This window comes from Nycticebus coucang, chromosome 1 (assembly GCF_027406575.1).
Source record: "Nycticebus coucang isolate mNycCou1 chromosome 1, mNycCou1.pri, whole genome shotgun sequence".
In the NCBI taxonomy this organism is placed as follows: domain Eukaryota; kingdom Metazoa; phylum Chordata; class Mammalia; order Primates; family Lorisidae; genus Nycticebus; species Nycticebus coucang.
In genome coordinates this window covers 195,447,555-195,464,081 of record NC_069780.1, presented here as the reverse complement: position 1 = coordinate 195,464,081, position 16,527 = coordinate 195,447,555, and the positions used below count along the sequence as shown (strand labels likewise).

The following is a 16,527-nucleotide window of genomic DNA, read 5'->3' as shown; positions in this document are numbered from 1 at the left end:
CTGTCCTCTGAGGGGCCCCGGGAGACCCTGGTCCCAACTACACTGACCATGTAGACCTGTGTCCTGCACCCAATCCAGCTTGAGTGGAACCACAGTCCAGGCCGGATGCACAGGGGTGTGGACTCCTCCAGAGGGTTAGCAGCAGGATCAGGGCACATACCCTGAACAGCACCTCCTTCTCTGGGTCAGCATGAGAAGAACTAGGACCCCTTGTGTCCCAGGTGCCCAGTGCAGGAACCCTGGCCCCTTCTGGTACAGCCCAGATCCCAGCCGCCGCTACCCTGTGGTCTGCTCAGCCTTGGTTCCAGGGACACCCAGGTCTGGAGGAAACAGGCAGACAGGGGTGGCAGGTATAGCTCGAAAAGGACTGTGGGAACTTCCAGCTCACTCCCCTCTCCCTGCACCCCCCAGTGAGGCATTGGCTTTAAACAGGGATCTGGGGCCTCCAAAGGCACCACACTGCCCAACACTGCCCAGCACTTCCTGAGCTTGGGAACTTGGGGACCTTGGGGCTGCTCTGAGTGCTGACAAACTCAAGGGGATGAGACGGCTTGTCACCAGGCAACAAGCAGAGCTTGGAGGAGCCAGGGCCCCAAGCAGGGCTCAGGTGGCCAGCAGAGGGGTGTGGGGAGACTCCATCTTGCCAGGAGGGATAGGTTCTAAGTGACCTCAGAGTGGGTCATGAGGTGGGGAAACTCAGAGTGAGTAAGAGATCATGGGGCTTGGTGGGGTACAGCCCGTACCTCGTCAGCATTGCTGCTCTGCAGGCCAGAGCCCCATGGGGCAGAGGGGGTCCTGCCCCAGCCTCTCCTCATTGTAGACACCATCGTCCTTCCCCGCGTCCCTGTGTCTCTGTCTAAATTCCCCTTTTCTAAGGACAAGAACGTAGCCTGTCAGACTAGTGTCCACCCTAAAGGCCTTGTTTTAAATCACTTTCCTCTGTAAAGACTCTGCCTCCAGACAGGGCCATGTTCTGAGGTCTCCAGCATAGGAACTTGAGAGACACGGTTCAGCCCATAACACAGTTGTCACAGTTGTGACAGCTGTCGTCATCACAGACATCAAAGTGTCACAGCCATCATGTCACAGGTGTCACATCATCAGTTGTCACATCGTAATTGCCACAGTTGTCACAAGTGTCAGTCATCATATGATGGGCGTCACATCACAGGTGTCACAGCCATCACAGGATCACAGGGGCCCAATCTGCCCAGCTGTCCCTGGGATGACTAGATTTTGTCTCTTTTCTTCTTTGCCTTATCCCAGCACCTAGACTGTGTGGCCAGTAAGCTTGTGTGGTCACCCAGGTTCAGATCTAAATTAAAAAGTTACAAATCTAGTCCCGCAGTGGCAGGAGCCACACCTCAAGCGCTCAGTGGTCACATGTGGCCAGTGGCTACCAAAGGGATGGCATGGACACAGAACAGTGCTAACAGCCCAGTAGATGCTGGTGGCGGCTCTGCCCCGAGATCCCAGGCACAGGTAACAAACTTGAGAAAAGCTGACTAGGACCCTTGAGACAACAGGTTGGAGAGAAACCCCACTTTGGTCTAAGTCATTACTATTTGGGATGCCATTGGGAGGGTCACAGCTACTGCAGGGAAGGAAGCCCTGTCTGCCCAGGTGGGCGCTGGGGTCTGACAGGCAGGGTGAGGGAAGGCCCTGCCTGCTCTCAGAGCCATGCTTAGCCAGAGACGCTTCATCCAATGCCACTGGGCAGGCCACTCCACACAGACCTGGTGACCCTGGTGACTTTGGTGACCAAAAAGGAAAGAAGCATGATGTGTCCTCTGTTCCCACCTGTGGGTGGGCCAAGGGCCACCAGCTGCCACCAATACTCCTCCCTCCACACCCAAAGCACAGACCTCAGAGCAGAACAAAGGCAGAAGGTCACCTGGAGAAGAAAACAGGCTCTGGGGCCCCGAACCCACAAGTGGGGAGGCCAAGGGGCCCAGGCAGGCAAATTACAGTGCCAGAAGCCATGGGGCTTCCGTGAGGCCCCTCCAAGGTTGGAGCAGGGAATCCTCAGCTCCAGAACCACCCCCAGATGTTTTCCACAGCACAGGAAGGCAAGCACTTAGCCCACCATGCGTGGTCACCCTCCTCTCAAGCGAACAAGTCCCAGGTCTGCCTGTGAGGTGCCCCCATGGCAGAATCCCACAGACTGGTGGCTTAAACACCAGAGGTGAGTTTGCCACAGGTCTGGGGGATATAAGGCGTTGCCAGGTGGGCTTCCCCCTTCCCAGCTGGCCAGGGTGGGCCCAGGGTCTGTGAAGGGCACAAAGAAGAAACTGTGGAGAGATGCATGTGTCCTCTGGGTCCCAGCTTCCCTTTAAGAGCACCCCCCCACGCCCGGAAACTTCCAGCATCACAATGATATGCATCTGGTTTCGTGTTGTCTCTGAATCCTAACAGATTTTCTGTAGCAAGCGACCTGTTGTAAAACTGAAATATTTGTTCAGCCACCTAAAACTGACCACCTGACACCCACAGACACCCAGCCCCTTGCAGAGGAACTAGACCACTGCCCAGGACCCAGCAGGGAGCTCTTGGCCCACGCAGGGCGGTAAGGTCACAGATGGACACATGGACCCCTGGAGGGCGTGACGTGGAGCCTGCCCTGCCCACCTCGATGCAGGAGACCCAAACACACCTGGGCACAGAGACGTGCGGGAAGGACCTGGTCTGGAAACCGCCAGAGGCCCAGAAGAAGTGACCAGGCATGGCGCTGTGTGCCAGCAGCTGGATGTCTCACTGTCTAATTCCTGACAAGGGACACCAAGAAAGGGGCTGGAGGTGGGAAGAGAAAATCTGGCCTGTGGAACAAGGGAGCCCAGAGGGCCCCTGGGATCCTTCACCACCCAACCAATACAAAAGGGCAATCCTGCCTGGTGGTGCCAAGAGGCCCAAGAAGGACGCCCAGATTTGAGCTCAGAGGAAGGGGTATTTACACCCAACACGGCCCTTGTCTGCACCTCTCTCTCTCTTCTCCACGACAGGGACCCACTTCCGACTCTTTGGAAATGCTCTATACTTTCTCTTTGTTCTTCCTAAATACAATCTGTCGCCCTGAAACTATTCTAGTGCCTTCGCTTTCTCTTCATGATGAACGGCGCCACTTCAGTTTTATTTTCTGTTTCCACCCACTTCTGCTTTCGATCCCCGCCATGCTTCAGTTGAACTTTCTAGCTCAGCCAAGTAATCAAACCAGGTCACCTGACCCCCAACATCTCTGTGTTTTGGTGGTTTTATGATTCCTTACTTTTTATGTGTGTGCGTCTGTGTGAGACAGAGTTTCACTTTCTTGCCCCCAGTAGAGTGCCATAGCGTCATAGCTCACAGCAACCTCAAACTCTTAGGCTCAAGTGATTCTCTTGCCTCAGCTTCCCGAGTACTTGGGACTACAGGAACCCACCACAGTGCCCAGCTATTTTTTAGAGACAGGGTCTTGCTCTTGCTCAGGCTGGTCTCGAACTCTTGAGCTTAAGCAATCCACCTGCCTTGGCCTCCCAGAGTACTGGGATAACAGGCGTGAGCTACCACACCTGGCCTGATTCCTTACTTTTAAAGTCAAATCCTGAGAATAAAATGAATAGGGTATCTCTGCAAGCAGAAGCCCTGCCAAAGGTGAAGGGCAGAAGGTTGGAGCTGGCACACGCCCACCACAATGCTGCCCTGTGCATGTGTGGTGTGTGTGTGTGTGTGGTGCATGCATGTGTGTGTGTGTGCAGTGTGTGCAGTGTGTGTGTGTGCACGTGTGGTGCTTGTGCAGTGTGTGCATGTGTAGTGTGTGTGCGTGGTGCATGTGCAGTGTGTGCATGTGTGGTGTGTGTGCACGTGTGGTGCATGCGCAGTGTGTGCATGCATGTGTGTGCACGTGTGGTGTGTGTGCGCGTGTGGTGCATGTGCAATGTGTGCATGTGTGGTGTGTGTGCGTGTGGTGCGTGTGCAGTGTGTGCATGTGTGGTGTGAGTGTGCATGGTGCGTGTGCAGTGTGTGCATGTGTGGTGTGTGTGTGTGGTGCATGTGCAGTGTGTGCATGTGTGGTGTGTGTGTGTGTGGTGCGTGTGCAGTGTGTGCATGTGTGGTGTGTGCGCATGTGTGGTGCATGTGCAGTGTGTGCATGTGTGGTGTGTGTGTGTGTGGTGCGTGTGCAGTGTGTGCATGTGTGGTGTGTGTGCGTGGTGCGTGTGCAGTGTGTGCATGTGTGGTGTGTGCGCGTGGTGCGTGTGCAGTGTGTGCATGTGTGGTGTGTGTGCGTGGTGCGTGTGCAGTGTGTGCATGTGTGGTGTGTGCGTGTGGTGCGTGTGCGGTGTGTGCATGTGTGGTGTGTGCGTGTGGTGCGTGTGCATTGTGTGCATGTGTGGTGTGTGCGTGTGGTGTGTGTGCAGTGTGTGCATGTGTGGTGTGTGTGCGTGGTGCATGTGCAGTGTGTGCATGCATGTGTGTGTGCGTGTGGTGCATGTGCAGTGTGTGCATGTGTGGTGTGTGTGCATGGTGTGTGTGCAGCGTGTGCATGTGTGGTGTGTGTGCATTGTGCGTGTGCAGCGTGTGCATGTGTGGTGTGTGTGCGCGTGGTGCATGTGCAGGGTGTGCATGCATGTGTGTGTGCGTGTGGTGCATGTGCAGTGTGTGCATGCATGTGTGTGTGCGTGTGGTGCGTGTGCAGTGTGTGCATGTGTGGTGTGCGTGTGCTGTTTGTGGTGCTTGTGCGGTGTGTGCGTGTGCAGTGTGTGCATGTGCTGTGTGTGTGGGGGTGGGCACACACAGACTTGCAGGGACCCCTAAAGAGGTTTTCATGGGTGATGTTTCTGAACACTTTTTCTTTTTACTGTGATGACTGATTTTACCTGTCAGCTTGGCTGGGCCACAGTGCCTACACATTCGTTCAACCATTATTCTAGATGGTTTGTGAGGGTGTTTTGGATGAGACCGACATCCAGATCAGTGGACTGTAAGTAGCATAGGTGACCCGCATAATGTGGGTGGGCCTTGGCCAGTCAGTGAAGGCCTGCATGGGACAAAAATGGCCTGGTCATATCTTGGCCTCACTCCACCTGCAGCAAACAGCATCCAGGCTGCAGGTGCCTGCGTAAGGCGGGGATGGAGTGTCCTGGGTGGGCCACAGCCCTGGGTGGTCACTCCTCTAACCCCAGCTAGGGGTGCCTCTGGGGTTCACAGAGGAGCAGCCTAGAGCAGCAGGGGTGTCAGGAGGGTGGGCCAGGCTGCTGGGGATGTTATCTGAAAGAGGAAGTTCCCTGGACAAAAATATCTCTTCCAAGAAGCCTGAAAGCCACCTTGCTGAGAGTAATTTAGATGAAGAATGACTCCTCCTGGGAGACTGCTAGGTGTGAATTGATTAATCAAATTGGCCTCTTCCACGGGCAGAGACTTGGCCAGGACCCCTCCCTCCCCCAGCCCAAGAAAGACCTGTGTGGGGCATTTAGTTCAGCCCTGGCCCTCCTTCCTGTTTGAGTTTTCTTGTACTTATCGCATTGTGGTAAAATAACATCTTCCATTTCAATTATTTCTGAGGGCCCAGTTCACTCTGCTCACCTTGCTGTGTGGCCATCATCCCCAGCTTCAGAACATTCTCATCTTCCCAAACTAAACTTGTCCCATGAAATATTAAATACCACGTCCCCTCCCCAAGCCCCTGGCACTCCATGCTACCTTCTGTCTATAAACTTCACTTAGTAGGAGCCTCCTATAAGTGAAATCATTTATCTTTTTGTGTCTGATTTATTTAATTAAGCACAATGTCTGCAAGTGTCAGCAGGTTGAAGCATGAGATGAATTTCTTTCCTTTTTAAGGCTAAATAATATCCCATTATATGTGTTGTCAAAAGACAAAATTGCAACCTATTTACTTACATATCATATTAGCTTTTATCTGAGAGGAAGAACTAGTGGCAGGAAGGAGGAGACAAAACAATAGGAAAAGCTGACAGGTTGACATCAGTTCCTTCAGGTTATTCTTTCACGGGGCCAAAACGGAGGGGATTTCTGTGCTGACCCAGGTAGACCAGATCTCCTGTTTTCAGGGACAACTCATGTGTTTTAGAATCTATTTGCTTGCTTTAGGTGACTCCAATATGGTTTAATTTGGTGGCTTCTGGACCCAGGGCAGGAGCTCAGGCCAGAACAACGGGCTCCCTAATTTGTACTTTACTGTCCCAGTTACACACCACATTTTCTAATCCATGCAGCCACCCTCGGACACGTGGGCGGCTTCCACTGTTTGTCTACTGTGAATAGTGCTGCTGTGAGCATATGTGTGCAAAAACATGTTCAAGTCCCTGCTTTCAATTCTTGTGGATACCACCCCTAGGAGTGGATTTGTTGGATCAGATGGTATTAATGTGTTTTGTTGGGAGAGGGGAACTGTTAGGTAGTTAGTTAAGAATCTGGCTCTCGGCTTGATGTCTGTAGCTCAATGGCTAGGGCGCCAGCCACATACACCAGAGCTGGTGGGTTTGAACCCAGCCCAGGCCTGCCAAACAACAATGACAACTACAATAAAAAAAAATAGCCGGGCGTTGTGGTGGGCGCCTATAGTTCCAGCTACTTGGGAAGCTGAGGCAAGAGAATTGCTTAAGCCCAAGAGTTTGAAGTTGCTGTGAGCTGTGATGCCACAGCACTCTACCCAGCTTGAAAAAAAAGAATTTGGCTCACTTAGGGGAAAGGATAAGGATGGGACTCTAGGACCCCATCTGGGTGCTGCCCACCTTGGTCCTTTCCGGAGTGACTGCCCACAGCTGGGGAGGAGGGAGTGTCCTGTCAATCTCTCAGTCAGAACTCAGCTGCAGACTGCAAAATGAAGCACACAGCCTCCCAGCCCACGGGCCTAGCAACAGGTGTCCGAGAGCCTGGACAGTGCCCAGAATAACCTTAAGGTCAGCTATAATGTCATGACCTCTGAAACAGGAGGTGGGCCTGAGCCCATGCATATAAAACAGAACTGCTGGCCAGAACCAAGGTCTTTCTTGTCGCAACAAGGGGGCCCATTTGCTATATATGGTGAATGTATCTTCAATAGACTTTGTTTCACACTTGCCTTACTTTGGGGTGTCTGGTAATTTTTTGGCCAAAAGTGCCCCCAAGAACAGAGGACACAGGCAGCTGCCTGAACCCAAGGGACCCCCACGTGCTCCCTGCTGCTCAGCTCTCATCCCCGCAGCGCTGCATGGGACTCCAGTTTCTCGTGTCTGTGACACTTTGATCCTGTTTTGTGCTGAAGGCTGTTCAGGCAGGTGCACAGTGGTCTCTGTGGCCTGTGGCTTTGATGCGTTTCCCCATGATCACTGCTGCTGAGCATCTTTTCACGTGCTTATCAACGATTTGTACATCTTTATACAGTGGTTCTCAACCTTCCTAATGCCACAACCCTTTAATACAGTTCCTGTGGGTCCCAACAGGTTTCTGTGTGGTCACAGGTTGAGAACCACTGTCTTTATAGAAGAAACTTCCATTTGAGTCCTTTGCCCACTTTGAGTTGGTTTGCTTTTTGTTGTTGAGCTGTGTTTGTTCCTTATAGACTTTTTATATATATCAGTCCCTGTCACATCTGTGATGTGCAGACATCTGTGGCCTGCTCTGAGGAGCATCTCCTTGGACGCACCTTTGGATCCCCCCCACTTCACCCTACGGTAGCTGATACCCATGACGCACAGCTGGAACCCCAATCCCATGCCCTTGTTTTCAGGGCACAGACCTCTCCCACGGAGCAGCTGGCCTGGGTGGGTGCCCACCCAGGGCAGTAGGAAGGGTTTTTGGCAGAGGGGGGGTTTCTGGCAAGCTCCTCTGGGTCCAGGGTGTTCCCTGAAGTCCCACAATAGGTTAAGGCAGGCAGCACATCCCCCCAAATAGGTGATCTCACAGGAAGTGATCCTATGTAGGGACAGGCCACTCCGACAGGAGATGGGAGAAGCAGGGTTGACCCAGGCCACTGAGGGCTGAGGCAGGAAACCCAGCCCAGGGCCAGCCCCACCGCAAGGACCCTGGTTCAAACTGTGCAGCCAGGCTGCAATTATCTTTTGAGCGTTAAACCCTTTATTTAAAGAAAATTCTGACATACAAAGGGAGTTAGTCTCAAACCCCATGCCCTCCTCCCATGGTAAAAGGAGACAAATTAAACATTAAGTAGCAAAGAAGAGAAATGACCACCGTGTGTTCAAGCACTTTCTTTTTAAGCCAAGTTAAAAATCACTAAGGCCAGAATTCTTTAAGAGCAAAGTGACAGAATTGGGGCTTGTTCCGCCCCAGGATACCCGGAGGCTGCTTATAGATTAACAGGAGGGCCAAGCTCCATAAAATATTTAAGCAAAAAGAAAACAGAATCCGCCCAGCAGGACGGTGGGTTCTCAGACGCCAGAGCTGGGCGGTTGGCCGGCTGCTCCTGCCCTCCCAGGCAGCCCTGGGAGGAACGCCCCACACAGCTCAGGAAACGGGTTTTCCAAAATTACCTGGAGCAGAGACCTAGGGCCCAACAAAGGACAAAGCTCGATGGAGGAGTGCAGGGTGGGGACAGTGGGGCCACTTCCTCTGACCTCAGCCTCACCCTTCCCCATCCCAGGACACAGGCTCTGGCCAAGACCCCTCTGACATGAGCTTGTTCTTTTCCAGGCTCAGACAACCAAATCCTCACAGCTGCCTTAGGTAGCAAAGTCCACAGCACACTGCACAGAGGCACACAGACAGAGACAGGCACTCGGAGCACATGGCCTGCCCTACCAAGCTCATTTAACAGCCTCCCTCTGGAGACCCTGGGGGTGTCCTCTATCACCCCTGAAGATAGCCTTAATATAGTGTCAAATAGTAGGTCCTCAGTTCCCATGCAGTGGGCTCGACACAGTCATTCCATGGATGGGTGATGGCACCTGTTGCCTTGCAATGCTCCCGTCATCCTGCAACCCTCCTGTCATCCCCACATGGCTAGAGGTGGGCCAGGCAGGCAGCAGCACAGCCTGGGCACAGGATCTGAAACCCCAGGACCGAGAAAGGGAAATGGTCCCTGGAGGGGCCTCAGAGGGTGAGTAGGCAAGGGGCCAACAGGCAGGGAGTAGGAAGGAGAGAGAGGGAGGCCAGGAGGAAGGGAGAAGAGACAAAGGGAGGAGGAGTCAGCAGGGAAGACCCCCTTGACCCAGCAGCTGCCCCCTCTATACTAATCAGCAGCCAGAAGAATCACCCATTCACTCTGGGGCTCCACAGAGAAAACCAAAAGACTTGTGTCCTCTGCTCAGAGCACATTTGGAGGGCGCCCTTCCTAACAGCAGCTGTTTGAGAAGCGAGTCCCTCTTATTCTGGCAGAGGCCATGGCACCAAACACTGGACACCATAAGGCACCACTGCCAGAGCCCAAGAATTGGTTCCCTAGTGTTAGGAGGGTGCTGGGAGCAGGGCCTGAGACCTGGCTGTCACCCAGAACGACCAGTGCCACCTTGCCCCAAAATGCACGCGTCCACACTGATCTAGAGCACAGAGCACAGGAGACACAGACTCCAGCTCCTTCCACACGCCTGTGCCACTGGGCTGTCTGGAGGCCTGTGCCTGCAGTATCCTCACACACACAGACACACACACACCACGTCACACACCACGCATACAGCACACTCACACATGCACCACATGCTCATGCACACTCATACTCACGCCCAGCAATTCAGACACACACAGACACACACCACACACACACATAGTGCACTCACAGACACACCACACACTTATACACACAACCATAGTGCACTCACACAGACACACCACACACTCATACACACACATAGTGCACTCACAGAGACACACCACACACTCATACACACACAGTGCACTCACACTGACACACCACACACTCATACACACACAGTGCACTCACACAGACACACCACACACTCATACACACTCACTCGTACATACGTCACACACACACAGCACACAACTGGGGTCTCTGCAGGGCCCACGGGGAGGCCTTTCCCTGGAGGACATTGCTGGAACTACAGCTGTTCAGACCAACATCAGCCCAGCTGTGGCGGCTCCTACCCAGGGATGTATGTCCTCCGGCCAAGGAGGTCTGAGCCAAGGCCCTAGGCCAGGCCTGGGGGCCCTCAGAGGCACACAACTCACCCCCCAGCCCTGGTGATCCTGGCTATGCCCCCTGCCCCTCTCACCTGCTGTGAGCAGGGAGTGGTCAGCAGGGACCTGTGCTCAGCCCTCCCACACAGACAGGGATGAGGGATGGTCATGGGCTCATCTGGGGCTCTCAGCCTCAGAAAAGGTGCACACAGGAGTGAGATGGCTGAAGAAGGCGGCTGCAGTCACGGGAGAACAGACGGCAGCCCAAACGACCATCTGGGAGCTGTGAGGTCACAAAAGCACAGCCCTCACCTCAGGGGCTGAACACCTGCCAGGCTGTGGCAGGGGAGCCTGGCTCCCAGGCGCGCCCCACACCCCTGCCAGGTGACTTGCTGTGGACTGCAAGCTCAGGAACAGTGAGGGCAGAGGACGCCCTGGGAGCTGTCAGGAGCCAGTTACCCAGGACACTGCCCCACTGGCTCCCCACTGAGTCCCAGGCAGTGAGGGATGGCCGCCCGGTCTGAGACATCCTGGAGGGGCAGGCTCGGGCACTCAGGGGCAAGGCAGTCCCCAGGGCTGGCGCCGAGACACCGCTCTCGCCCGGCCACCCCGAGGGTCCGCTCCAGCGGGCCAGGGCGCACCTACCGTAGCGGCTCGGCTCGCGGCAGTAGCGCAGGATGGGCAGCGCATCCACCCTAGGGGTCGCGGGCGCATTGGCGGGGTCGGGGCTGGAGCCAGGGTCCGCAGCGCGGTGGGAGCCAGGGCTGGGGCGGGGGCGCTGGCTGCTGTCCTCGGCCCTCAGCTCGGCACCCCCAGTCTCGCCCGCCGCGGGGGTCACCACGAAGCGCTGGGACATGACGGCCGGAGCTCGATCCTGGCCGCAGTCCTGGGCTGCTGGACGGCTGTGGGTGCGGGAGGCGGTGCGGAGCCACCGGTGCGCCCTGGGACTGGGCGGGGAGGGCGGAGCGGGGCGGGGCGGGGCGCCCGGGAAAAGGCCGAGGGGGGAGGGACGGGGCAGCCTGGATGGACGCGGCTACCAGGCTTCGCCCAAGTACCTGCCAACCAGCGGGAAGACAGCAGCTTTAGGAGTGTGTGACCTTGGAGATGCCCCCACATGGCCCATCCGAGGCCTGGCTGGGGAAAAGCAGACCTGCTCCAGGCTGGGGTGTGGGAGGAAAGTGACCATCCCCACGCCAGCATGGCGGTCTGAGGACCACTGATGAGGCTCACGGGGTCAGATCTCAAGATTCCTGGCACAAAGGGACTCACTCTCTGGGCCGGAGGTAGGGCCACTCGGAGCTGTGGGGACTGCGGACCTGGAGGTTAGAGAGAGCACCCTAAGCGGTGTGTCTTCAGCCTGCTTCTCCACGTCTAATTCTGACTTTGCCGCCATCTGGCATTTGTTTACACAGCACTTTACAATAGTCAGCATATTGTAGAGTCTGTTCTGCGCATTCATTCACTCAACAAGCATTTACTAGTGGCCCACCTGTGCCTGGTCCTGAGGTCCCCAAGGAGGTGGGGGAAGAGCTCTAGGAGGCAAGGGAGGGAGGGCTTGGGGGGTGCAGTTTTACACAGGGTGAGGGGATCTCAAGCGACCTGAGCCTCCTCTGGAGCATAGCACCTTGGCTTCACAGCAGCCAGAGCCTGGCCATGCCTGCGCACTCACAGCAGAAAAGACATGGAACCACCAGAGATGAGGTCTCAAGGGCACACCCAGCATAAGTCCAAAGATGAAGGGCTCTACTCTGGAAGAGGGGCCTCCCTTCCCTCCCACCTCTTCTCACCACCACCCCCATTCCATTCATGTGGCAGCAAAAAGGGGGGGAACTGGGACAGACAGCTCCACACCCGCAGGCACACTTGTCCACACCTGTCACCTTTGGGCTCTTCTAAGGGGCTGTCTGTAGGCCAAGGCTCACCACGACATGGGACAGCAGTCCCACGGGCTCCCACCCTTCAGTATTTTCTAGCCATGCCTGCCCATTGATTTTCTCCCCAAGGTAAGTATCTGAATCATTTTGGAAAGTGTCCCCCAGAATACTTTTCTGTTTTGATAGAAAAGCATTAAAATGCTCAAATAAATTTGCTGAGAACTATCATCTTTATAGTGTCAAATCTTTTCAGTCAGGTCCTGCACATTTGCTCCATTATGTTTATTCATATTTATTCACATTTTTTGCTGCTACTGCAATGGATCTTACAATTATGTGATAGGTAAAAACAAAACAAACCATGATTGGTTTTTGTATATTTCTTTTTTAACCTGCCACCTCACAGAACTCTGACTTCTCTTATTCCACTGTTTCCATTTCAACTTCGGCATTTTGCAATGATTTTTTTTTTTAATTTTTTGAGACAGAGCCTCAACCTGTCACCCTGGGTAGAGTGCCATGGCATCACAGCTCACAGCAACCTCCAACTCCTGGGCTTAAGCAATTCTCTTGCCTCAGCCTCCCAAGAAGCTGGGACCACAGGCGCCTGGCTATTTTTTAGTTGCAGCCGTCATTGTTGTTTGGTGGCCCAGGCTGGATTCGAACCTGCCAGCTCAGGTGTATGTGGCTGGTGCCTTAGCCGCTTGAGCCACAGGCGCCAAGCCTGCAATAATTTTTTTTTTTTTGACCTATAAGTAATGATAGCTTTGTCTTTTTCCATAGTTTTTACCTCTTGTTTTCTTTTTACTTCTTTGTTCTTTGTTTTAGAATTTTCTGGAAATGCCACCAAAATACTCACTACTATGTTTGCTGGTGGAGCTAATTGTCTGGTCTGGGGACAGGAGGACATGAGGTGTCCCCATGCTGGAGGAAGATGTGGGGTGGTTCTTTCTCTAGGCCTCAAGGCTGGCCCTGGACACCATCCCTGGAGACGAGAGGCAGCTGGGATGGACTTGGCCGAGGAGGGAGGCCCCGGACCTCAGCTGTTTTCAGCATTCAGTTTCTCTTTCCTCTGTTCAGAATCCACCAGGCAGCGTTCTCACGACTTCCACCCTGAGGACAGCCTGGTTTCCAGCTTTCATTTCAAATTGCCCAGATCTGCCCAGGCCAGTCACACCCTCTGCCCACCTGGTCCCTCCAGATGGTCATAGAAGCCATTAGCACACCCAGACCTTGGACTGGGTGAAGGGGGTGCCATGGCCCCCACCTCCCTAGCCTCAGAAGCCCTCCTGCTGCGGGCAGTCTCAGGCGTGTCACATACCTGCAGGAGAGAGCAGATGCCCCATGTCTAGGCACCTCTTTACAATGTTAGAAACAGGAAAGTGCAGCATGGGGCACACAAACCCCCATTTTGAGAGGTAAATGGAGATGAGGAGCAAGGCTATGAATTCAGGGAGGGCCTCAAGGTTTCGGGGAAACGCATGGACAGAGTTTCAAGTCACATGGGTGGGGCAATGGCGGCAGAGCCCCAGAATGGCCAGCCCTCTTTCTAGTTCCCCACATCCCGATCCCAGCATCTCTCCCTACCATGTCCTCCTCGCCACCTGGGTCTGGGTGCACACTAAAGATTTTCCTTCTCGTATCTTGGTAAATGAAGAAAACAATAAGGGGCAGCATCTATGCTCAGTGAGTAGGGCGCCAGCCCCATATACCAACGGTGGTGGGTTCAAACCTAGCCCCGGTCAAACTGCAACAAAAAAATAGCCAGGAGTTGTGGCGGGCACCTGTAGTCCCAGCTACTTGGGAGGCTGAGGCAAGAGAATTGCCTAAGCCCAAGAGCTGGAGGTTGCTGTGAGCTGTAATGCTACAGCACTCTACTGAGGGTGACAAAGTGAAACTCTGTCTCTCTCTAAAAAAAAAAAAACACAAGCCAAAAACACTGGGGTCTTACACTTTCCTATGAGACAGCTCATAGGTCCCTCAAAGTCATCATTTTCTACATAATTACAGGTTTCACCTCTTGGGCTCATAATGTATCCACAGCCTCTACATTTTGTGACTGAGTTTTAGTTGCAGTCTCAGGCGGTGAGGCTCACAGTTTCTCCTGCAGGGCTCGGGGGCCTCACAGTCTCCATGAGCACCCCCCCTCCCCCGCCACTTTTGGCACCGAGGATCAGTTTCCCTCCATTCAGATTATTTTCCCAGAATGCCACAGATGGCCTCCATTGCACAGTGCTGGATTTTTAAAACTTAGCCTGGGAAATTTTAAAGCAGAGGTTAAAAATACCCATTCTGGTTATAAAACCATCTTGGAAAAGCCCCGGTGCAAGGCCCCCCCAGTCAGTCACTCAAGGGCTGCTACACAGGCTGCAAGGGGGAGGGGGGCTGTCCTGCACTCATCCTGCTTGGCCACATGTCCGCCATGGTCAGGCAGTATCCAGGGCCAAAGCTGCCCCCTCAGATGGAGAAAAGGACAGGGAGAAACAGAGAGAGGAGGGACAGAGAGGAAGAGAGAGAGAGGGAGAGACAGAGAGGCAGAGAGAGAAAAAGGCTGGTCCTCTCCAGTACCTGGAGCTGTCTACAAAAATCAACCTGACAGGTGGCTGTGGGGCTGGTCTCTAGGATTGGATCTTCCTCCTAGAGGTATGACCGCCTTGTAGGGTGGGGGTCCTTGTAAGGCTCTGTGGTGGGTGTTAGAGTTTGGGGACTGGGAAGGTCACTGTCCACCTGACTAGGATTTTGTGTCTTGTTTGTTTCCTGTGATGCAATCTGTTAAAATCTAAGAGGAAAAGCCCCTCACTTGCCAGAAAAAGTGTGCGTACAAGAGCCAAGTGTGTGTGAGCAGAGCAGCAGCCCCTGGGACCAGAAACTCCTCCAGGTGCTGGTCTGGGGTGTGGGAAGCCTGGTCTCCTGGCTCCCTGACCCCCCTCACAGGAGCCATTGAGCAGAGGGAGCCTCGTAATCAATGAAGGCTCATCACTTCCTTCCTGACTAGGCAGGCCTGGGAGCCAGCCCGGGGTGCCCATCCAGTGCGGGTCTTCCTGCCCAGACCCAGGGAAGGAGCTGCCCAGCTCGGGCTCCAACAGAAGCTCTTGTGGACTGTCCTAATGCAGCTGATGTGGCACTGCGGTCATATGCCAGGTGCCAGAGCAGCCTGCGTCCAGGCCTGCTGTCCACACACAGGCAGGAACATCCAGTCCTGGTCCACTGGTGGGAGAAGGCAAGTGTAGCTGAATGCAGCAAGTTGTGGCTACCAGGCCTGGTGTGTGCCAGGGATAGTGGAGAAGCGATGGTTGAAGGGCTGCTGTGGGGAAGCAGGAGTGTGGCCGGCCTCCCTCTCGGTCCTGTAGTGCAGGGGCATGAGCCCAGCAAGGCAGATGGCAGCCCAGTCTCCAAACCACTCCTGTTCCCACCTGTGTTGTTTGAACTAGATCTCAGCCATCTGAGGGCCTCGTCTGTCTGATTCTGGATCAGCTTTCATTTCACAAGCTCCCACTCCCCCACCACCTCACAGGATCTAGATCTCAGCCATCCGAGGGCCTCATCTGTCTGATCCTGGATCAGCTTTCATTTCACAAGCTCCCACTCACCCACCACCTCACAGGATCCTGGGATGTTCTCAACAGCCGGGTGGAGGTCAGCCTTTCCTGAGGGCTCATGTCCAAGGGTGACCATCTCTGACGTGGATTTTAGGATGCCTGTTTGCCAACTCTGACTCCCAGAGAAGCAGGTGTCCCCTTTGTGGGGACTGCAGTGTCCTCAGGGAGAGGCAGCCTGAGTGGCTCCAGAGCACTCTGGTACTTTGAAGGTAAAGATCAAAATCTCTAACTAGAAGTTTTCTCTTAGTTCATTGTCTTTTTCTGCAATATTTTTTAAAATTTGCCTTGGTGTTCTGGGAAACAGCCCTAAACAAGGGTGTGGAGTCTGCAGCCCGAGGCCTGGCTGTGCGGGAGACCCGCGCAGACCCCAGGTCTGGGACTGCTGTGCTCTGACCCTCACTTCTGTGTGGACCCTAGTGCAGCTGACAGCCTCCTCCTCAGATTCGGAGGACGAAGGGGCTCAGAGGCAGAGGGCACCGGGAGGGCCGTGCACCCACCTCCTCTCCCTGTCCCTTCCCTCCCCTCTCCCCTGCATGTCTGAGCCCCGGAGCTGCCCCCACCTCAGTGGGTTTGTAGGCCACCCACTAATGCTCATGCAAGTTCAAAAAGTAGTGAAAAGTTACATTGTAACTGTGGTATAGAGGGGAGAGTACTGCCTGACCTCAGGAGTTCAAATACAACCTGGGGCCCAGGGATGGGCAGGGCAGGGCCTGATTCTCCACTGAGGAGACTTGCCTCCAGCCATGGTGGACCTGGGGGGCACCTCTGTTTCCTCACTGAAGGCTGCTTCAGAAACAGCCTGAGGAAAACACAAATCCCCAGGAGGGATAGCTAAGCTGGTGCATGTCAGTGTCTAGAATATGCTGTTTCCATCAGTGAGCTTTTAACAATAGTTTTATTCTTTAGAGCTAGGCCTTGTGCACACCATAGCAGGTACCTCCTCCAGCTGCAGGAAGACCCAAGGGGGGTGGTTTTCTTCCAGGGCT

At 54.3% G+C, this 16,527-nt stretch overlaps 1 protein-coding gene across 6 annotated transcripts in view; it reads right to left on the bottom strand.

Annotated features, from left to right (window-relative positions):
• The window catches only part of SLC12A7 (solute carrier family 12 member 7), a 91,897-nt gene extending 80,923 nt beyond the window's left edge, over positions 1-10,974 (bottom strand). For 5 of the 6 annotated variants that reach the window (XM_053593503.1, XM_053593514.1, XM_053593531.1 and 2 more), the window contains exon 1: positions 10,714-10,974. In XM_053593503.1, coding sequence (XP_053449478.1) covers positions 10,714-10,924 — 211 coding nt within the window. In that variant the 5' untranslated portion in view covers positions 10,925-10,974. The remainder of the gene's footprint in view (positions 1-10,713) is intronic. The other variant, XM_053593546.1, reaches the window with a different exon arrangement.
• Positions 10,975-16,527: the final 5,553 nt, after the last annotated feature.